The sequence below is a fragment of the Parambassis ranga genome, chromosome 8 (genome assembly GCF_900634625.1).
Source record: "Parambassis ranga chromosome 8, fParRan2.1, whole genome shotgun sequence".
Lineage (NCBI taxonomy): Eukaryota > Metazoa > Chordata > Actinopteri > Ambassidae > Parambassis > Parambassis ranga.
In genome coordinates, this window is record NC_041029.1 from 12,446,143 (window position 1) to 12,467,974 (window position 21,832).

The following is a 21,832-nucleotide window of genomic DNA, read 5'->3' on the forward strand; positions in this document are numbered from 1 at the left end:
ACATATTAATATTTGGTGCATTGTATTGCTGATTTCTTTCTTATAGGACTACTATGTGGTGATCCTGTGCCCAGCAGAGATGGATGTCCAGGTTAGGAGGGTTCTCCACGTCCCTCTGTGGGCCCAGAGAGTCATCTACCTCCAGGGTTCTGCTCTCAAAGACCAAGACCTGATGAGAGCCAAGTGAGTGGCCATGGACAAATCCATTATCACCACATAATTCTGCAACAATCATGGCCACACATGTAGAAGATCATAATTAATTCCCCCTGGCCTTGACGTATCAGCTGTAATTACATTTTGAATCATGTTGCTTATTGTTTGGCCCTTGGCTTCTTATAATACAGACGCAGCACCTTAGGCTAGCTTAGCTCTGAAAGAAAGCCTGTTTGTTAAATCTCCCCGTCTCCTCGCCTCCTAACTATCTCCTCTTTAAACGGCGTGGGCTTGAAAGACACATTGGTACATTTGTTGTTCTATTGTCCTACTTTTTCCCTTTTTGTCCTCTCCCTCAATAACATGACAACACCCTCCTCTGTGTGTCTCATGGCTTCCCTAATTCTCTTTCTTTCTCTCTCTCTCTTTCACTCTATCTGTGTCTCGCTCCCATGGCTACATGGCTGCACTAACTGCCTGCAGGATGGACGATGCTGAGGCCTGCTTTATCCTCAGTAACCGGTTTGAAGTGGACCGCATTGCCGCTGTACGTTCCTCACTGCTTTGCTTCTATTGCCATGACTCCTCAGACTGTGAAACATCCACACTTAATCCAAATAAAATTGTATTATGTTTTCATTTAAAATGTATTTTTATATAGCAACTCTTTGCCCTGGCTGAAGTGCATGTCTTTTATTTGCCTGTTTCAAATGGAGAGTGAGAAAATACGGGAGTATGGATGACTATAAAACTGGTCGCTGAGATATTAAATCAGATTTACAACAAACAAAAATGACGACAGCATAAATAGAATGATGAATGCTTGGCTCTATGGTTGCAGAGGGTGCTCAGTGCGCTGAGCATCACAGAGTTGTGTGCAGTCAGTAAACACCATATCCATGTCTGTCTTGTATTACACTGAAATTTGGCAAGATCATTGTGATGTTCAAAGCAATGACTGGTTTAGGAGGATTACCTAACAATATTTACGTCTCTGTCTGTGATTATCTCAGGATCATCAGACAATCCTTCGAGCCTGGGCGGTGAAAGACTTCGCTCCGAACTGCCCGCTGTACGTCCAAATTCTCAAGCCGGAGAACAAGTTCCATGTCAAATTTGCAGGTGGGCAGTGAGTGTGAAATCAAATACACTGCCAGCAATTTTTAAGGTGTCAGCTGAATGTGTGTGTGTGTGTGAGTGTGTGTGTCATTTGCTGTAGGAAGTAATGGAGTGACACCTACTAAAATATACATCTTCCTGGTCCAATCTGACAGGAGATTGTGACTGGAGTTGTGCTGCCATGAGACACAGCAGTGTAAAGGGTGGGTGATTATGTAAGCATTTTTATTTTGCTAGTGAAGGGTTGCATTATGTTCACACTGCAAACGGAGCCATCATGCCTGCACTAGAATTCCGGCATGTGTCATCAGCTGCCATGTCCCATTTTCTACCTGAGTTTGTCTGCCTGATTCATGAGCCTGTCTCTTCTATCAGCTTGTGCAGCAGCAGCAGGGCTCTCTGTCCTCCCGGCTCTGAAGAAGAAGTGCTGGACAGATTGGCTCAGCTTGGCTGTGAGCCCTCTGAGGGCTTCTGTGAGTTTTTCATTGCCTTTTGGAGAGCATCCCTTCTTCTCCTGCTTAAACCTCAGACACCAGTCAATCAACTGAGAGTGAAAGAAGAGGACCACAACTCTCTCTCTCTCTCTCTCTCTCTGCCTACAGCCCTTGAGAACATCAAACTCAATTCTAGCTTGCCGCCCTCATCCCAGCTGTCTCTATCAATGATTAACGCTTTACTTTGCTACCTTGGCAAAGATAATCCCCTTCTTTTGATGAGTTCTGCCGGTTGCGCTTATAACCTGCAGACGAGCACTCCCCTCAAGCGATCCTCCTGCAGAGCTGTTTAAGCATCACACCGCAACAGACACGCTGTGGCCTTTGTTATTAACAAGGAGGGAATTGTTAGGTGAAAGAAATTCATGTTTCTCTATTATCACAGCCTTTTTACAGTTTGTGTGTGGCAGGGAGCTCTGTGGGATCAGTCCCATGTTCCTGTACTGACAGTCTGAGGGCTATATAACATGTATGTGAATTGTATGTTAGTTCAACATTTGACATGCTAAAATATCTGTGGATATGAAACAGGTATGCGCTTTTAGCAGTTAATCAGCGTGCCAGTGTGCAGTGACATGGGCATTACTGTAAGTACAGATGCCATGTTGTGACACTACTTGGAATACGCTCACTAAGTGATGGTGTGGGAGGCATTAATGAGCAAGAGATCTGCGAAACATATCCTAATAAGAGCTCAGCGTTCATCAGAACTGATGCAGCTGTCAGTGTGGTGCAGGAAACCCTGAGAAACAGAACAGTGTCCATTGATTGTTTTCTTCCAGCTAATGTTTTGAACTACAATAGCCAGCTTATCGTAGCCACGTGAGGCTGATGCACTTGCAATGACGGATTTAATTAGCTCAACCTGTGGTCATGTGGTCAGGCACACTTTTTTACAGACGTTTTACAGACTAAGCTGCAGACACAGTATTACACATGTATTACCAGTGTGTAATAGAAAGCAACACATAGTCTGAAGAGAAGAGGCAAAAAACAGAGATCTTCTACAACAAATGAAAAGGTGTGTGTGTGTGTTGGGTTGGTAATTGGTTTCTCTCCTGGTCTGGACCCAGGCACCTAAAGGATGAAGGGGAAGGATGGGCAGAAAATAGAAGACAATAGGAAGCAAAGGGATCACAGTGAGAAGGATGACACTGGACGTCGGGAAAAAAGATTCTAGTGTGTTGCTGCCATGCTTTGGGATTTTTACAGATATGAGAATGCGCAGCAATTATAATTGCTATTCCTCCGTGGATGCAACATTTTTTTGTCTTTTGGCTCTTTCTTGCCCGTTTCTCTGTAAAAGCTTCAGCTTTGAAATTCACAGGCTGAATAGCAAGAGGTTTCTGTGTGTTTGTGCATGAGCTGCATGGTGATGTGCTGCTCTGAGCAAAAGAACATTGTTACTTCAACAAAATATTCACAATCAGCAATTTTAATTATGATGTTTCCTGTCACCTGTTCAGCCTCAGGCAAACACACACGCACGCCTCCAAATCTGTCTTGACATCCCGGCCTCTTGTTTCTCTTCTGCTCTAATGTTTGTCACCAATTAGAGCACCACATTTTGCTTCTGAGACTGAACCAAGCAAGGCAGCCCTACAGTATATGCCTGTGCGCTCATTATTGAAGCTAATGCAATCAGGAATTACACAGCAGGGGCAATGGATGCTCCCTGAGCCCGATCCGCTGATTGGCTAACCGCAAACATTAATCGTCCTGTTTGTTTTTCCTTTCAAAGAGCAGGCTGTTTGTCAACAGGTGAGGGCAGGCAGGGCCATGTTAATTGCTCGATGATGTGGGTGAAAGGTGGTTCAATAAGGCAGAGAGGGAAGCACTGGTATGTTTCTTGGTTGTCATTTCCACTTTTCAACCAGAGCAGTGCCATAAAATTGATCCCACCTGAGTAAACAGTGAAAGGCATGGTCAGGAGTTTCTTTTCACAGCTGCCTGTTTAATACAGCTGACAAAGATCAAGTGACATTTAGACAACATCAGATTTGACATTTGATGTCCGTTGCCTGAAGCATCTTCTCCCTAAAAATGCTGCTCGGCCATTTAGTAGTGATCAAAGTGCCATAAAGTGCCACAAAAATGTAAATGTCTAATTGTAATGTCCCTTTACAGAAATTAGTGTGCGGATCAGTTCCCGGGGATGCACGATATTATCGGTATCGGCAGATATAACGACGAATTTCTCAAGACGAAATATTGTTTCTCAGATATCTGTAGAAGCATTGGAAGTTGTCCATGTGTTAGTGTGTGTATAAAAGGGACAAGGATGTCTGCTGTATGGAAGTCTTTAGTGTCAGAAACTGCTCAGAATTGGCTACAAGTTAAATTACCAAATTTAGTTTGTGAAACTTACTATAGGGAAAGCTTGATTTTGTAATATCATCAATCATATGTGAATTAAATTAAATTAAATTAACAAACCTTTATTATTGGCTCAGTGGTATAATACCACTGAGCCACTGCTGCCCACCCACAATGGGGAAATTGCTTAAGGCAGCCCAGCAAAGAGCGCCATACACCAGTGAGTACACTGGAGGCTATGCAGGTAAAGTGCCTTGCCCAAGGACACACAACAGAACGTATATAGCAGTATATGGCACTGACAATCAGCCAGAAGAGTTCTACAAAATCGACCTTATATGAGACAAATTTCCATCCTGTTCATCCCTAATAAATGGATATTAGTGCAGGGCGCAGGCATTTTTTGGTGTACTGCCCCTTTAGAATTGGAACCAGAACCAGAAGCACAGTTTGTGTGTTGGATGAGAGTGCACAAGAACCACAGTTAATATTGGAAATGCATCACAAAGTCCCAGTCAAACCTACAGACTGTGCTGAGTAACTGGCATAATTATAACAGGAAGTTGCCAATTTGTTTAATTCTTGAATGTCTTTGACAAAGTAATTTGGAGCCACCAGTGTGGACCCTGAAAACCTGCACTCTGACTCTGTTGTCTTGTTTCTCTTGTTTGTCTGCGTCTACAGATCATGTGGTGTGCGAAGAAGAGTTTAAGTATGCCATGCTGGCTTTAAACTGTGTGTGCCCTGGTACCTCAACGCTCATCACTCTATTGATCCACTCCTCCAGAGGACAGTGAGTTCACTGGTTTGACAGCACAACCACCAACAGCACAGCTGCTTCTTGTCTTTAACGCCGTCACTCATCTTTATCGTTCTTTTTTCGTAGAACGGCGCCCCAAGAGGCCTTCAAGCAACGTGTAGGAGCCTTTCAAGCCCTCAACAGGTGGGATGAATCTTTTTAAATCAAAGGTTTGAATTATTTAAGACCAAGTGAAACCAAGTAAACTGCACACAGCACGTTTGTGATGCTTCACACAAATCTGTACAAGCAACATCAGAGGAGCATTGTGTAGATGAGTTACAGTGCCTGTGTCTGTTAAATAGACCCAAGAAGAAGACACTATTACATTTAGATCATTTAAGTGAAATGTGGAGTTCATCCAGTAGTCAACCAGTGATTAAAAATAAGAAAGTACCGGTAGCACTAGTTTGCATGTTCTCCTCGTGCCTGCGTGGGTGTTCTCCAGGTGCTCCGGCTTCCTTCCACAAATCAAAGAAGTGCACATGGGGTTAACTGGGGACTCTAAAGCAGCCGTAGGTGTGAGTGTGAATTGTTATTTGTCTTCCAGGCCTCTCAGCTGGGATGTAACATAACATGAAAATATAGAGTATCCACACAGTGTGTTACACACCTGCTGACCTCTAAAATTAAAAACTGTCTAAAGCATTTTTTTTTTCAATTAAAAACAGACAACAGAAAAAAGTCTAATAAAATAAATAAATATATGTGCGAAGAAGTATGCATCTGCTAAATGAGCTACTTCACAGCTCACAGCCGAGTTCAATGCTTCAAAGTGGCGTGTTTCATAAGTTTGCTTCTATATCTGGACTCGATGCCATTTGGTTTATTGGCTGTGACAATGCTACATGACTAGGATCTGTCCTCCTCCTCCCCTGCGTTGCTCTTAGTTCCTGTAAACTGCACATTCGCTATAACACTTGTTTACATAATGTGGTCTTTGTTGCAGGCCACCCACATTCACACTGCCCCCACACCCCCTGCATTCTGCTGTCACCTCTTTAGCCTCCACGTCTTAAGCCATATCCCCCTGAGAAAACTGTTGTCTTCTTAACTGTCTTCACCTTTGGGACTGACTGTTCAGACAGGCTGGGTGTCCTTGCCCACATGCATGTGCTGATTGAAGTAGTGATCAGTGTTTTGACAGAGATTTAAGATGTTACCTCTGCAGCATTGATGGGAAATCTTCTGATGTGGCACTGGTGCTGAGCTGGTCGCTTTGTATAAAGTGTTTTAAAGGTCACCCTTTCCCCCACGTGGCCAATCAATCCTTTTGTTTTCTGTCTCAGAGAGAGCGGTGTGTGTTCGGCAGACCAATGGCACCGGACCTACCGGCGCTGCTCGGCCAATGAGGTGCATCATATCCGCCTGGAAGAGAGTAAATTCTTTGGGGAGTACCAGGGCAAGAGTTTCACTTTTGCCTCATTTCATGCTCACAAAAAGTAAGTCATGATGTTTTAAAAAAAAAAAAAACATACACTCAGAGCTCAGAGCTGATCTTATCTGTGATGCTGCAGGTATGGAGTGTGTTTAATTGGAGTACGCAGACTGGACACCACCAACATCCTGTTAAACCCTGGTCCGTGCCACATCATGGGAGCCTCTGACACATGCTTTTACATCAATATCTCCAAAGAGGAGAACTCAGCATTCGTCAGAGGGCAGAGGGAACCATCGTGGGGTGTCACAGGAGGAAATGCCAGGGGAGTGCACCAAACCATTTACCACGGCCTCACCCGCCTGCCAGTCCACAGTATCATCGCCAGCATGGGTCAGTCCAACGGGCAAGGCACAGAGACAGTGTAACATTTACACACTGACCTTCTGCCTGCAGATTCTGTGGTGGTCATGCAACATTAAACCCTCTTAGATAGCAGCACAGTCACAGCTGTCAGCTTTGCACATCTGTAACCTATGTGCTAGATTAAAATGTATTCATAGCTTTGCAGTGGAATTAAGGTTTATCTGATTGTAAGTCAAACAAGTATATGTGCCAAAATGAACTGAAATGTCACACATGCTCTGGTTTTACAAACACACCCCCTGGTGGACAAACCTGTGCAGCTCACTTGTTTTATCCATGTGTGTTTTTCAGGCACGGTGGCCATCGACTTGCAGGACACCAGCGACAGCAGCCCAGAAGGCCAGGACCCTGGAAGCACCGGACTCGGCAGTGGAAGAGGAAGCAGGAGCAGCTCCAGGACGGAGATGGGGGGCGCTAACACCTTGGCCCTCCCTGCCAAGGGAGATTCTGCAGATGAGAGACGGCACAGCATTGCTCCTGTCTTGGAGCTGGTAGACGGTGTGAACAACCCCACCTTTGACTTATTAGGAGACCAATCAGAAGATGAGGGAGGAGAGGAGGGCAAGGAAGACAGTGACAAAGATGAGAGCGCCCACTGGTGGGGTCGTCACTGCGAGTAAGTACAGTGATTGAATTATTATTAATATGGGTATGGCACTGTACTGTATGTAAATAATATGTATGTAATATGTAAATAAATGCAGAGTTGTAGGGATGGAGTAATTTCAAAAAAATATTTATTATGATTTATAATTACATTGGTACTTATTTTTATTTATTTATGTATTTTTAAGAAGCCCTTATACACCATCACACCAGTATGTTGAGGTAAATCAGTACATCTGGAGGTAAACATAGGCTTGTGCTGCAGGTGGGTGACGGGATACCCTCTAAACTCCCCATACATCGGCAGCTCACCTGCACTGTGCCACCTGCTGCAAGAAAAGATGCCTTTCTGCTGCCTGCGCTTGGACAAAGTAAGGAATTTAAAAAGGCTTCCCAATCATTGTTTTTTTCTAAAAGCTGACACTGCCACCTTCCGCCTGTGACTGATCTGCTGCTTTCTCTTAGGCTTGCCACCACATCCCTTTTGAGGACGCCCGCTCCTATGGCTTCAAAAACAAATTGATCATTGTGTCCGCTGAGAGCGCAGGGAATGGTCTGTACAACTTCATCGTACCTCTGCGGGCCTACTACCGACCAAGGAAGGAGCTCAACCCCATTGTGCTGCTGCTGGAGAGCATGTGAGGATGGAAGCTGTGCCATTTGTTATTGTGTGTGTGTGTGTGCTCATTTTTGAACTCATCGAGGTTAAATGTTAGTGTCATCTTTAATTGTTGCTGTCGGCATGAAAATCTATGCTACAAATCCAGGGTGCACAGATTCCTTCTTAAATGGCAAGAGGAGAAAAAGGGAGTTATTTAAGGTCAGAGTGAACACGGTTCATGAAATGCTTTCAGGACAATGCAGACCGCAATCCTGTGTCCTATTTTGTGGCTGGTACACAGTCAGCCATATTAAAGTGGAATCCAATAAAACAGCAATAAAAAGCTGAGTCACTGCAGCGTAGTGTTATTTTCAGCTTCCTCTGCAGGCACTTTGGCTGTGGTGTATTTCCATAGCTGAGTGAGGGGGGCTGGAGGTCTACCACTTAGGGATCATTAGCCCTTTATCATCTACTGATCTCTCTCTCTTTTCTGATTGGTTCAGACCTGAAGCAGACTTCCTGGAAGCCATCTGTTGGTTCCCCATGGTCTTCTACACAGTTGGCTCCATTGACAAGTAAGACACCAGAATAATTCTATTATTTATCTTCCTATTTCCTTCATGTTTATTCATTTTTACTGTTATTTGCTGTCTTTTTACAGTCTGGACAGTTTACTGCGATGTGGAGTCACTTTTGCCAACACCATGGTGGTGGTTGACAAGGAGAGCTCCATGATCGCCGAGGAGGACTACATGGCTGATGCAAAAACCATTGTCAACGTACAGACGTTGTTCAGGTCTGCCTGGCTCATGTTTGCTCTGAAACACTAGCTTTGTGTGGGTTTTTTTCACAAGTTCCTCACTCTGTTTCTGTTCCTAGACTGTTTCCAGCTCTCAGTATCATCACAGAGCTCACACACCCAGCCAACATGCGCTTCATGCAGTTCAAAGTCAAAGACCACTACTCTCTAGCTCTGTCCAAACTGGAAAAGGTATAAGTTTCACAACTCGTTCTCCTCCTTTTCTCATTCCTTCCCTCATTTTTTTTTAAATATGTTTTAAAAAAACATTTAAACATTTTAAATATGTTTATGTGGATTTGTTTTTGTTGATGTGGCAGCTAGAAAAAAAACCCTCAGCATCATTTACATTTGTCAACAAAGCAGCAAATTAATCCCTGCTTGACATCACATCTTAAAAATAAATTTAAATAACATTATGAGAGAAGTGTTGCCTTACTGGAGGAAATGTATTATAAAAACATGTCAATCAGAAGCAAAGGGAAGTGTAATTTGCCTTCTTTTGTGCGTTTTCTTTGGCAGAAGGAAAGGGAGAAGGGCTCTAACCTGGTCTTTATGTTCCGGCTGCCCTTCGCTGCTGGGAAGGTTTTCAGTGTTAGCATGCTGGACACACTCCTCTACCAGGTTTTGCCAGCACACTCTGACTGTCTGACTCACAAATCTCCTTCTATTTAGTGTTGCTAAACTCTGATCTGTTTGTGTTCTGGCAGTCATTTGTGAAGGACTACATGATCTCCATCACCAGACTGCTGCTTGGTTTGGACTCCATGCCTGGCTCAGGTTTCCTCTGTGCTGTGAGTAGCTGCGTCAGAGCCTGTGTTTGGTCTGTGACGCAGATCAGAGACTGACACTTTGTTTGTTCTTTAGATGAAAATCACAGAAGATGACCTGTGGATCCGTACCTACGGAAGACTCTACCAGAAACTGTGCTCCTCCACAGGAGACATTCCTATAGGCATCTACCGCACAGAGGCACACAAGCTTCCCGTCTCTGAGGTCAGATTGCTGTCTTTGAATTTCATGGCTAAAATCTGACAGATTTAAGAAGAGGCGAGTTCATAAAAGTCTGTCCGATGACACTGATTGAAATGAAATAAAACTGTGTGTGTGTGTGTGTGTCAGTCCCAGGTATCAATTACAGTCGAAGACTACGAGGACACCAGAGAACCCAGAGAGCCCCTGCTGTCCCGCACCAGCACCCACCGTAACTCCACCTCCTCAGAGCCCATTTCCACCTCTTCCCACTCATCCGACCACCCGCTGCTCAGGAGGAAGAGTATGCAGTGGGCACGGCGGCTGAGCAGGAAGGGAGGTCGGAGCTCCAGCGGTGCCAAAGGGGGCCCGGGCAGTGCGGCAGAGAGGATCAGCCAGCAGAGGCTGACGCTGTTCAGGCGCTCCGAGAGGCAGGAGCTCAACGCCCTGGTGCGGACGAGGATGAAGCATTTGGGCCTTTCTCCAACTGGATTCAGTAAGTCTACAGCAAAGAGAACATTCGTTCTATTTCAGTCAAACTGAATTTACTCCAGCTGTCCACTTTATTCATAATTTTCTGTTCTGCTTCTGTTACATCTTTTATTCATACTGCCTCCCTACACAGCTGTATCAATAACTACCAATTCTGACATAGATTTCTGCTCTGTGTATTTTAAGCACACAGTACACTCATTAAACTGTTCTATAATTAGGATCTCATATTTTTCATGAATTTATATACTGCATCTGTCTTCCTCCATTTATCTTCATAAACACCTAACACTGATACATAAAGAGCTCTTTCTATGTCTGACCTGCTGGTCCTAGTTGGAACTGCTTGGTTAGGTTTAGACAATAAAATGATGTCTTTACTTCCTACTCTTTTTTTTAGAAAGAGACCAAATTTTTCCATCTCTGTTTGCCTTTTACAGTTACCATGGTGATAGTCCTACCCTGCAAGATGGGTGCCATGACTGTTTCAAAGGCCCACAAATATTTGCCTCTTTTTAAGTTCTCAGCTGTTGTTATTCAGTCTATACATAATTTAAATGCATTTGAAGCAGTACGATATTAAAGTCACAGAAGTGCATCAGTAGTAACAATGACCATTTTTATTTAACATTACATTAAGCAGTGTATCTATGTATACATGTATACACACACACACATATAATCTGAGATGCTTGATTTTTGTGGTGAACTGTTCCTTTAAATAAATGATCTAACTTTGTGTCTGCACTGCAATCAGCTGTTTGTCTGTCTGTCATGTGACCTGCTGTGTCATAGCCTCTATTCTGTGTGTACGGATGTAGCACAGCCAGCTGTATATCCTGCTCTTATTTTATTTCCTGCCTCTGGTCTTCCTGTGTCAGATGGGATGGCGGACCAAGAGAACAGACTGTCGTACATCCTCATCAATCCTTCTCCAGACACCAGACTGGAGCTGCACGATGTTGTGTGAGTACACAACAGCACATACTAGCTCACTGCAAAATAAGCTTGAGCTAAAAAAAAAAAAAAAGCTTACAGAATTCTATTTTCTGACCCCCTTCGTCTGCAGATACCTGATCAGACCAGACCCCCTCTCCCTGGTACCCAATCAGGGGAGCAGCAGGAAGTGCAGTGCTGGGCTCTCAGAGAGCCACAGGTTTGACACACAGGACAGCACCCATCTGTGAGAGACACAAAAGACTAATGTATTGTCAAAACACTGGCAGGGACACGGGGGAAAGAACAACAACAACAACAATAAGATATTCAGCTAGTATTTTCTCCACATTCTGTCTTGGTGAACTCTGATAAGCCAGACATGCATGGACCTTTTCTATCACAACAGGAATGTTTTATTTATGCACCTCCCTTTTTTCAAAGTGAAGAGCTGTGGACACAGAAGTGCATTTAATGAAAAACTGTATGTATTTATATCTGTGTATGTGCATGTTATGTACTGTATGTGCAGTGTGTGTGTGTGTGTGTGTATGTGTGTGAATGAATATGTGTTACGGATCCAGAGCAAGACACTGCCATTTTTTATGTGGACAGCCAAAGGAATTCTTGCTGCCAAATGAAAGTCAAGGGATGTATCGTCGTGTCCTCCTGTGTGCTGTAAGTGTGTTCTGTCACACTAAATGTTGTTTGGCGTATTTGAAAGTGACACAACAGTCCACACACCCTTTGAGGTTTCTTTTTTTTTGTGTGGGGGGCGCGAGGGGGAATTGTCCAAAAAAGCCTTTTTGAAACTTTTTATCTGCTTACACTGTCAGAGTCATACATTCAGTTTACACTCACCAGCAGCGGAGGAATCCAAAGAGCACCAGTCTCAGTAATGGACACGGATAAAACGAGCTTACGTCATCACTGCAGGGCATTCAGTCACATTGCTGTCTTTAGTTATGTGAGTTCTCTTTGAACAAACTTGAGTTTGCTTGATTTTTAACGTTCCCCCGCACTCTCTCTCGTTTTTTTTATTCTAACGCACATGTCTGAAATGCAAGGGATGGACAAAATAACAGGATCATTTACTGTAATATTCAGTACAATAGCCCTGCAATAAATACAACCTTTGCAAAGCTTAGTGTACCCTTTGTTACGGAGCTCTCAGTTTTCATCATTTACTTTTGGATAAATGTACACCGTTGACTGATGAAACCCCAGCCGGTGTTCCCTTAAACCCTCATACACTTCCATGTCTCACTTGGCTACTGACGAGACGGGAGAGGAAGGTGTCCCTCATTTTTTTTATAACCAATATTTAATAACCAATTAAATATGAACCTATCAAAAAAATAAACACAGATCAGTGTAGTAAAAATAAATATCAATCATTGTTTGAGGAGTACTGAGTTTACAGTCTGGTCCGTGTCCCATCCACTAACTTGGTTTATGCCACCAACGCAGATGTTTTGGCCTTACTTTTGAACAGCTGTTATGGCGTCCATCTTTATACAGTCTCTGATCCTCACTTTACGTAATCATGCATTCATCATGTTAGACGGTGAAATAAATGCTAACCAACCATCCTATCCACTTAGATGGCATATCAGATTGCTTATCTGACAGTATTTTTCTACAGAGCAAGCCAGCTGAGCTTGGCCAGCTAGCTGCAACGTAGCCACACTGCGTTAATCTGGTTTTCTTGAATTTGTGACATTAGCTAAAGAAATCGTCAAACAGCAAGAGTTTGGATTATTAGATGGCAAGCTAGGAGCAAGCAAGAGGAAGGCCGTGATCACACACTGGCAATACAATGGATTAATTAATAAACATCATAACTCTAACATTTAGAACATTTAAATGTTTACTGTATTTATTGCACAGTGATATAAATAGCCCTTTTAACAACTAGGTGCTTCTTTAGCCTTGTCTGAGTTTGGCTTCAGTCAGTGTTCCCCTAAAAACAACGCTCCATTCTGCACAACCTAGCTTTATTTCACAACTTTTTTTCAGTTGTTCAATGAAATGTAAGGTTTTTATTCTGTTGTATTAAAGTAAATTATTAGTTACAGTGGACGTTTATGCTGGTTGTTCATCAAGCCTCTGTGAACCTTTTCATCAGAAACTTGGAATGCGCCGTTTCACGCAGAAATGGTGCCACCATGTGGTGGGAATCCCTGCCAACGCCCCTGCTGTAGCTTCAGTGCCATTATGACAGATGAAAATGTATATATATATTAAAGGCAGTCCATATAAATTTAAATTGCAAAACTGTGTTTTTTGTTTGTTTGTTTTTTGCAGCCTTAAAGTTGTTCACGTTATGTTCACGTCTAAATGAATCCTGTTGTTTCATACAGCATGTCTTTGTGTGGATTACTGAGCTACATTCTCCAGCTATTTTCGCAACACTGTGGATGACTCACACTTAATGGCTCTAATTCTACTGTCATGTCCCCAAGCTACATGTTAGCTTGAACATCAATATGACTTTAATAGCTGGACAAATTTCATGTCCTGTTATGACTAATTCACTTTATTTTATGGAACAATCTTATCAAGAAGCCAGCAGGCAAGTTCATGTAAGGTGTGGTCAGGCTGACGGCCATTCACCAGAAGTAGGAGCTCTGACTCTGCAAGCTGAGGCAGAGGAAATGGATCACTCAGCAGGAGACAACAGAGGCCCAGGCATGAGGGTGGTAACATGTTGAATGTTGAAAGCCCCCCAGTGGGAAAAGTGCCCTATGGCAGGGACTGAGGTGAGAGTCTGTATTTTCACTCCAAAAAGAAGAACACAGGTCCTTCTGTTATATAGTCTAATACCTCTTCCATCCCGGCATGCACAGGCCTCGCCTCTGTGCTCTGATATTTTTATGATTGTCAGCTATTGACCACTGCGGATGCTTCACTTTCTTTCGGACGCTGGTGACCTTTGCAACATAAATCAGTGCACCTAGCAGGTGGGCTCTCTGGTTAGGGACAGAGGGTCTCAACCTGGTGATGATGAGCAACACAAGGGGAAAGAAAAAGACACCATTCCTAAGGACACACACAAACACCAATAACACCAGTGTCCCAGGGCTTGGGGTGATAAATTGTATTATCATACAATGGGAAGTGTGAGACACTCTCTTTTCCCCTCTACGTTTGGAATGATGAAGGATCAGATCCTGTTTTCTGGCTACATGGTGACATGGGTGGAGAAGAGGTGAGTCAGCAGGTTTCCACTGAACTCCTCTCTAAAGGATGCAGTTAAAGGGACACAGAGTGCGCTGTGAAGGATTTTCTTAAATTGAGTTTCACAATATTAACATGATGTAATTGACATCTCACACACACAATGGCTGTTTACACAATCAGTGTGGAGTCTATAAATAGCCTACAACGAGATGCAGTATTGTTCCAGCAGCACAAACAAGGAAAAGCAAGGGCAGTGCACAGATACTGCTACAATGACATGGGGACTGTTTCTATACTTTGATTGCCATGTTTAAATGGCCATGTGAGCCTGATCCTGCTCAAGGGGGTTTACCTGTTAACATGTTCCTTCTCACTGTGGTTCTACTTATGAATCAGTAGGCTGGAAAGCTCAGCAGGGAGGCGCCCATGGTGCATCCTGACCAGAAGTCCAAACTACCTTACAATTCTACACCAAGCTCCTCCCGGATGACCAAACTTCTGAGCATGTCCAACCTATGGACTACAATAGACTGGCAGAAAAAAAAGTAAATATAGACTCATATTCAAAAAGGTTCCAAGTTGTATTTAGTGAACAAATTCTTCAAAATACAATTTATAATTAGAACGTTTCTTTAAATCCCAACAAAGATCACTCACATAGTTAAATCAGTAGAAGAACTGTATTTTAAGTTGATGGACTGGTTTTACAAGGTTAAAAAAAATCATTGACTCCTCATCCCAACGTTTTTTTCTTTTTCAGCATAGGTGTGTAAATCATTTTTGTGTGAGATGTGCACTGACTAGCAGGGGGAGATTGGTGCTCAGGAGAGTGTGCAGATTACAGCCCCTTCATAAACAAAATAAACCCAAGTGGAATATTAAATTAATTATTTTAATTAAGTCATTAATTACTCTGCTTATTACATGCTAATATTACACATTAATATCATATTCACACTTGGGTAATTTCTTTACATGCATTAAAGTTCTCCCATCACCACGTGGCGCTGTTCCACACAGCCACCCTGACGGGGCAGATTTTCAGAGGGTTGGGGTTGTTGCCATTGATGTTGGCTCCGGGGCAAAAGAAGGGGTACATCTTCTCAGTGAAGAAGTCGATGAAGGTGTAGATTGGCGTCATGCTGACAGGGTTGGAGAAGGTCACCTCACCTGCGTCAAAATCCAGCTGCACCCTGACCCGAGTCAGCGGCCCCTCTAGGTGCAGAGGCATGCTGGGCCTCGTCATGGCTGAGTACTCGCCCTCGTAGTGTGAGATCATCCAAAAGCCGCCCTCTGGGCAGCCTGAGATGCTTCCTTTCCTGTCGATGGACTCCTTCACCACCCCCAGCATCCAGTCCACCTTGTCGCCCACCTCCACCTCCCAGGCGTGGCAGCCTGAGGTGAAGCCCTGTGAGCCCAGCACAAACACAAAGTGGCCAAAGCGCTCAGGGTTGTCCGGGAGCTGCTGCAGGCACCCGCTGTTGGACACAGCAGTCAGGTCTGCGGAGATGGACAACCAGGAGTAGGCGGTGTTGGGGTCCAGGGTGATGGGTGCTGAAGATGAAAACACAATCCATTGTGATTAGGCATGTTATGCTGACAGTATTACCCTCTGAGTCCAATGAGCACTTACTGTATCGAACAAACTCCAACATCTTCTCCCACACATGGTACTTCAGAGAACTGACATGCTTGGCCACATTTAAGAGAGCGCCCGACAACTTTCCTGGATCCTTCTGTGGGATCTGTGCTCTGTTGTGAGGAAGAAGATCAACAAATACTAAAAAGCAATAAAAAGTTGGTATAAAACTGCAGATTAAATCACTCTTACCTTTTCTTTGTGTTGAAATAATTCTAAAATGACAAAAAAAAGAAATGAACAATGTTGCATGATAAAGGTAGAAGCAAAGAGTTACAAAAATATACTCACCCGCAGGAAAAGAGCATCACTGGAAGCAATCTCATTCTCGATGGCGATGACAGCATGCGAGAATGTGAGGATGTCTCTGGTGATGCTCTCAGACTTCTTCTTCACCAGCTCTTTCTTCTCCTCATCCTCCTGCTGCAGGGTGGCCAGCCGTGCCGCCTCCTCCTTCTGGAGGAACTCCCGGAGCTGATCAAACTCCTCTCTGATCTGCTTCTCTGTGGCTACAGTCTGGTTCTAGAACACATGGAGAGATGGAAGCATGGGATACATTTATGCTATAATATTAGAAAGAGTATATTATTGCTCTTCAATCAGTGTGTGACACACTTTAAAAAAAAAACACCATCACTGATGTGTTTACACACTAACAGAGCACGGCTCAGTTCAGGCAGGTGAGGGGTGATGGAGGTCCTCCTTGTGTTTGTGAATCTGTGTGCTTATTGATACCTTTATGTGCACAGTTGTGTCATCACACTCCTGCTTGGCTTCATAGAGGCAACGCAGGTTTTTCTTCAGCGGGATCAGCTCTGTCTTGAGCTCTGTCTGAGGGGTGAGGGAGGAGAAACAAGAATGTCAGATCCTGATCCTGATAGTAAAGGTAAAGGTTGTCTGTTTGAATGGCAAACTACAGATAAACCAGATGACATTACCTTGAGATCCTGGGCTCCTTCTTCCAGGGGACACACTCTGTGTCCCTGATGCTTCTTGGAGGTGTGACACACACAGCACAGAACCTCAAAGTCATCCAGACAGAAGAGCTTAAGAACTTCCCCATGAGTGCTGCACTTCTCTTCCACCACCATCACCGACTCCACCCCCGGCCCTGCCGTGGCCGTCCTGCGCTCCTGCTCCCTCAGGAAGGTGTTGGACACGTTCTTTAAGGCCAGGCTGACCGTAGGCTCCGTCAGGGAGCACTTACTCCTGCAGATGGGACACTCACGCCTTGTCTTTTTCTTGTTCCAGAACTCCTGCAGACAGGCCCGGCAGAAGCTGTGGCTGCACTTCAAAACCACAGGGTCCTTGAAGATCTCACAGCAGACGGGGCAGGACAGCTCCTCTTCCAGCGTGGAGACTGAACGTGAAGAATTGGCTCGAGGACGAAGGGATGAACTCACCTTGGTACTCTGGAAAAATGAAAGTTTTCCAGGCTGTGATGAAGCTCTCGGGCGTAGCGCCATGATTGACAGTCCCTGATGTGTTTTTATAGCAGAAAATACTGTCTGTCAATAAGTAGTGCTCTGCTGTAAATCCACAGAGCTGTCTGGACACACACTATGAGCAACCAGGGTTATAGATCAACAGGAACCTGCAGAACTGGTTTACTTCATAACTAGTAAATACAGGACATGTCTCCACCCCTCATATCCCAGCAACAGGACAGAGGCAAAGTACATGTTTTTATTCTTTGTAAACAAAAATCCACAGAAAACGTCTCTTCAGTTTGCCACCTTCCTTTAGTTGCAGCCTTTTGGTGACCTTGCCAGCTTGACCAGCACTATCAGGTTTACCTAGGTAGATCTTATTACATTACCTGTGAAGAACCACTGACACTCACAAGTGATTTCACTGTCTGGTTAAATGTTATACATAATTCAGGAGGACACAGGAGTGAGAAGAAACACAACACAACACTTACAGCTGCAGAGACTGAAAGAGAAGGAGAACTGCTCTGTGAATGTTATTATTGCATTATATTTGGACATCAGTGTAATACAAAGCCATCAAAATAATCTTAAGTGTTACAGTGTTCCTAGAATCACATGACCCATTAAACAAAACTTGGAAATACATTTGGATACAATGAGAAGGTTAACACTTAATCTTTAAACGTGCGTTTACCTAAACAGAGTCTTGAGTTTTTTTCCTCTCCTTTCTGTCAACAACACAAGTGACATTTGGTCTCATTCCGCTCCAACAACATAACACATAGTTTTCAACACACGACTAATAAAACATATAAAAACATAAGAAGAAATAAAGGCCATTTTACACACCTTCTCCACCTCACTTTAATACTGCTCTCTCTGATAAAGTAGATGCAACACAAGATCAAACCTGTTACACAAAGTTTAAAATCACATCACCTTACATATATATATATAAAAAAAACACTACAAAAAATAAGTCGACACAATCCACAAAAACCAGTCTGCCTCCAGATCTCATACACCTTCATTAGGAGTAACACTGATTTTCTTTAACACTGTATGAAAGACAGGAATGTGCTGCAGTCTGCCACTGCACCACAGCATGGAGTGTTAATGGTGCACAAACACTGTTTTTTTTTCCAGTCAGGAGCTACGATTTCTTACATCCCATCACATTTTTCATCTAAAAAAAAAAACCAGCGTGATTCATTATGGAAATAAAAAATGTTACAGCACATGCTTGTAAAACTAATAACAGTAACATCAAGTGGTTCCCTGTACGTCAGGGAGGCCGACGCCTTGTACTGTGCAATGACCGAGTAGGTACAGTGTAATGTCGGTTTACATCGCAGTGTAACACAGTGCAATGTGGGGGGTGGGGGGACACTACGTCTCCATTTGTGCTGTACTTGTTCCACTGCCAGCAACTACAACAGTGACATGCAGGTTCACGCAATGCAGTCAAAGGGAAATGCCTGTCAGCGTGCTTGTAGTTTCTGGAAAAAGCTGGAAGACAAATAAAAGCACTTGGGAAGTCATCACAGTCACCTTCCTCTCCCATTAACTGAAAAATCCTCAAAGGCTCCCGAAGTCACAAGAATATAAGGAATAAAAACAAACTCATGACGGTAGTGTTGTGTTCTCTAGTAGTGCTGAATGAAGTGGGTGTAACACACACACACACAAGTTGGTCTGCACCGTTAGTTTCTGCTTTTTACACCCGTCCAACTTTAGCATCTCCGATGGCACCCCAGACGTCAAAAACAAACTCATCAGGGAAGGCGAAGTCCCCCAGAGTTTCATCTAAAGCCTCTGCAAACTCATCCGGGTTCTTCTTGTCTTTTCCCAGCTCCACCATGGTGGCCGCTGAAGAAGCAGAGAAGACATTTAGTCATCAGACACTCACACAGTAAATATCATGAAAATCAATATGCACACACACTCACCCAGCTCGCTGTCTCTGATGCCCATATAGCTTTCAAGCAGATCATCCACCTTCTCTATGGCCTTTTCCTCAAATGCAGAAGGCTGGGAGGAAAACAACACACGTACTCAGGTAACACAAAGGAAATTGTGAATTACTCAACACATGGTATAGGCATTATAGGCACACTCACCAGTTCCTCCACAGTTGCAGGACCTTTAGAGCGCAGCCGAAGAGTTCCTCTGCCAGTCCCCAGCTGAACCCCTGAGGCTGACCTGGAACCTCCAGATCTCTGGCTGATCATATCTACACATAACAGTTAAATATGCTCAACAATCCTTCTACAATTCTGAGAAATCAAGAAAGTTTAGGTCACTTCATGAGAGATTGTCTCAAACTTACCAAAGGCTTTAAGGGGCTCCACTAGCTTGATGGTGAATTCCTTCCCTTTGGGAAGCTCCTTCAGCATCTTTGCAACTTCATAGTGTCGACAGCCAATAAGGCGATGGCCATTGATGGACTCAATCATGTCTCCCACGTTGATGACCTGGATCTGGTGGATGATGCTGCCCTCACGGATCCTCTGAAAACAAGAATAAATTATCCAACACTTTATCCATCTCATTGTGTTCTTCTACAACAACTCTTCCTTTATTGTTTAACATTCCTCACCTTGATGAAAGCATAGCCAGCTCCATTATCGGTGATCGTTAACCCAAGAGCATCCTCCCCTTTATACACATCTATTTCCTTGCGCTGGCCTTTAATGTGGGCAAAAATAAAGTCCTCTAAGCCAATCTGACCTCCCAATAGTTTATCCATGTCCACTTTGTGAGTGTTCAATGTGCAAAACATGACCTGTGGAGGGACACAAACATCGAGAAAAATTTACCACAATCAAAACCAAAACCTAATTATCCTAATACCATCACCATCAACAGTAAGCCTCACCTCCGATGGAGGTATCCCGAAGGCCTCACCAATCTTGGCATAAAGCTCCCGCACGTTACTGAAGCCCTCAATGCGGCCTGTGGGGCTGCCATGTGCAAGCTGGGTGTGAAAGATGAGGCGAGGTCGCATGCTGTTAGGCGGAGGAGGCAGACCTTCAGAGGTGGCACCTTCTCCCAGCCCGACCACACCTACATCTACACCCTCCATACCCGACACATTGAGGCCGGCGCGGATGGGCTCCGCTTCCTCATTCTCCACCAAGGGGGATGCCTTCTTCCTTCTTCCCAATCCCAAAGGCATAGTAGTCCTACAGGGGAACCTGAGGGAGCACTGGGGAGGGGGGTTATGCTACAATCCAGACCAACATACACCTGTTCAGCCCTGACAGCTGCAGGTCTGTTGGATGTTTATGTCACTGTAGAGCTTAAAAGCTGTCTTAACCAGGCACTGTATGGATTTAGGGATACACACATCAGAGCAGCTCACATTGCTGGATGTGTCCAGCAATCTGCAGTGGGGGGTCTTCAGCTGTAAAACAGAGACATACACCTATTAATTCTCTTACATTTACACTAAAGACTTTCTTGAGCACAGCACAAGTTACACGTTCGAATTCACTGTTAAAATGGCTAATGTTAGCTGCTACACCTAACACATAATTCCTACATATTTTTCACTTCTACCAACACAAACACTGACAGCTCTCCAGCAGGCAGCAACTCAGCTAGCTAATATGGGCGGAAGCTAATTCAGTGACTGTTAATCCTTCTCGCTGTTAGGTTATAATCGTACTAATTCTACAGTGCTGAGGACTGTTAGCTAGCTAGCCTGACGGTAAATGTGAACACAAACGAGTAAACATGGCAGACCAGACATTCTTACCAGAGCAGGACTTTCATCCAACTATCGTTAGCTCTTTATGCTAGCTTAGCTTGCTAACGGTGTTAATATTAGTTGTCTAAAAGAACGTCACGCTTGCAGAAAAAGTCAAAAATCGTTAAGTCCTCCACCCCAAGCAGGCTGACTTGGCGTAGTTATAGAGGCAACTTAAGAACAGTATATATATATATGTATGTATATGTATGTGTGTGTGTGTCGGTATGCTGCTGCTGTAAAATTAGCTTTGTGCCCGCCCAGCAGGGGTGGAACAATGACGCCTTCACGTTTCCTCGTAAACACTAACTTCCCGTTAGAACGATTGTACTAAAAAAAAACAAAGCTAAACATAAATAAAAATAGTTGTTCAAAGGTGTAGTTTTATGTTAAGTAAATTCACATGTCAACTGTGGGCGCGTAAAATGTAATGTAATGTACAGTTTTGAAATCATACGATATTTTAGACGTATTACCTAAAAGTACATCTCATGGCGTAAATTATAATAATGAACAGAATACGTCCTGTTTATTGTTATTTTGAAACATTTTCTTTAGTGTTTATTATATACAATTGTCTACACATCTGATATGTAGACGCAGATGTTTGATCGTGAGTACACACTTCCCCCTGGTGGCCATGATCCAAAACAACCACTGTTTGCTCTCAAAGTTTTATTTTGAAGGTTTTAGCTGGAAACTTTACGACTACACGACCTGATACAAAACTAC

General features: G+C 43.7%; 3 protein-coding genes across 5 annotated transcripts in view; 1 reads left to right on the plus strand and 2 right to left on the minus strand.

Annotated features, from left to right (window-relative positions):
* kcnt2b (potassium sodium-activated channel subfamily T member 2b) overlaps positions 1–13,342 on the plus strand; it is a 31,551-nt gene extending 18,209 nt beyond the window's left edge. The window contains exons 11-29 of one of the 3 annotated variants that reach the window (XM_028413012.1): positions 47–183; positions 640–703; positions 1,170–1,278; positions 4,770–4,878; positions 6,174–6,326; positions 6,402–6,655; positions 6,980–7,015; positions 7,067–7,261; positions 7,547–7,665; positions 7,760–7,932; positions 8,399–8,470; positions 8,557–8,691; positions 8,775–8,886; positions 9,217–9,318; positions 9,405–9,488; positions 9,562–9,690; positions 9,817–10,162; positions 11,040–11,124; positions 11,228–13,342. In XM_028413012.1, coding sequence (XP_028268813.1) covers positions 47–183; positions 640–703; positions 1,170–1,278; positions 4,770–4,878; positions 6,174–6,326; positions 6,402–6,655; positions 6,980–7,015; positions 7,067–7,261; positions 7,547–7,665; positions 7,760–7,932; positions 8,399–8,470; positions 8,557–8,691; positions 8,775–8,886; positions 9,217–9,318; positions 9,405–9,488; positions 9,562–9,690; positions 9,817–10,162; positions 11,040–11,124; positions 11,228–11,345 — 2,532 coding nt within the window. In that variant the 3' untranslated portion in view covers positions 11,346–13,342. Of the gene's footprint in view, positions 1–46; positions 184–639; positions 704–1,169; positions 1,279–4,769; positions 4,879–6,173; positions 6,327–6,401; positions 6,656–6,979; positions 7,016–7,066; positions 7,262–7,546; positions 7,666–7,759; positions 7,933–8,398; positions 8,471–8,556; positions 8,692–8,774; positions 8,887–9,216; positions 9,319–9,404; positions 9,489–9,561; positions 9,705–9,809; positions 10,163–11,039; positions 11,125–11,227 lie in introns of all 3 variants that reach the window. The other 2 variants (XM_028413014.1, XM_028413015.1) reach the window with 2 other exon arrangements.
* A 1,676-nt stretch (positions 13,343–15,018) lies between these two features.
* On the minus strand, positions 15,019–17,482 carry LOC114440547 (tripartite motif-containing protein 35-like). The gene is made up of 6 exons (XM_028413037.1): positions 16,855–17,482; positions 16,652–16,747; positions 16,208–16,438; positions 16,109–16,131; positions 15,911–16,029; positions 15,019–15,831 (listed from the first exon to the last, which is right to left on the minus strand). The coding sequence occupies exons 1-6, from the start codon at positions 17,380–17,382 to the stop codon at positions 15,272–15,274; spliced, it is 1,557 nt and encodes a 518-aa protein (XP_028268838.1). The 5' UTR covers positions 17,383–17,482; the 3' UTR covers positions 15,019–15,271.
* Positions 17,483–17,880: 398 nt separating this feature from the next.
* Positions 17,881–21,355, minus strand: gipc1 (GIPC PDZ domain containing family, member 1). Its single transcript, XM_028413063.1, has 7 exons — positions 21,110–21,355; positions 20,228–20,755; positions 19,949–20,134; positions 19,679–19,859; positions 19,470–19,582; positions 19,299–19,380; positions 17,881–19,218 (listed from the first exon to the last, which is right to left on the minus strand). Exons 2-7 carry the CDS (start codon positions 20,525–20,527, stop codon positions 19,067–19,069), a joined length of 1,014 nt encoding a protein of 337 aa, XP_028268864.1. The 5' UTR covers positions 20,528–20,755; positions 21,110–21,355; the 3' UTR covers positions 17,881–19,066.
* Between the last annotated feature and the right edge of the window lie 477 nt (positions 21,356–21,832).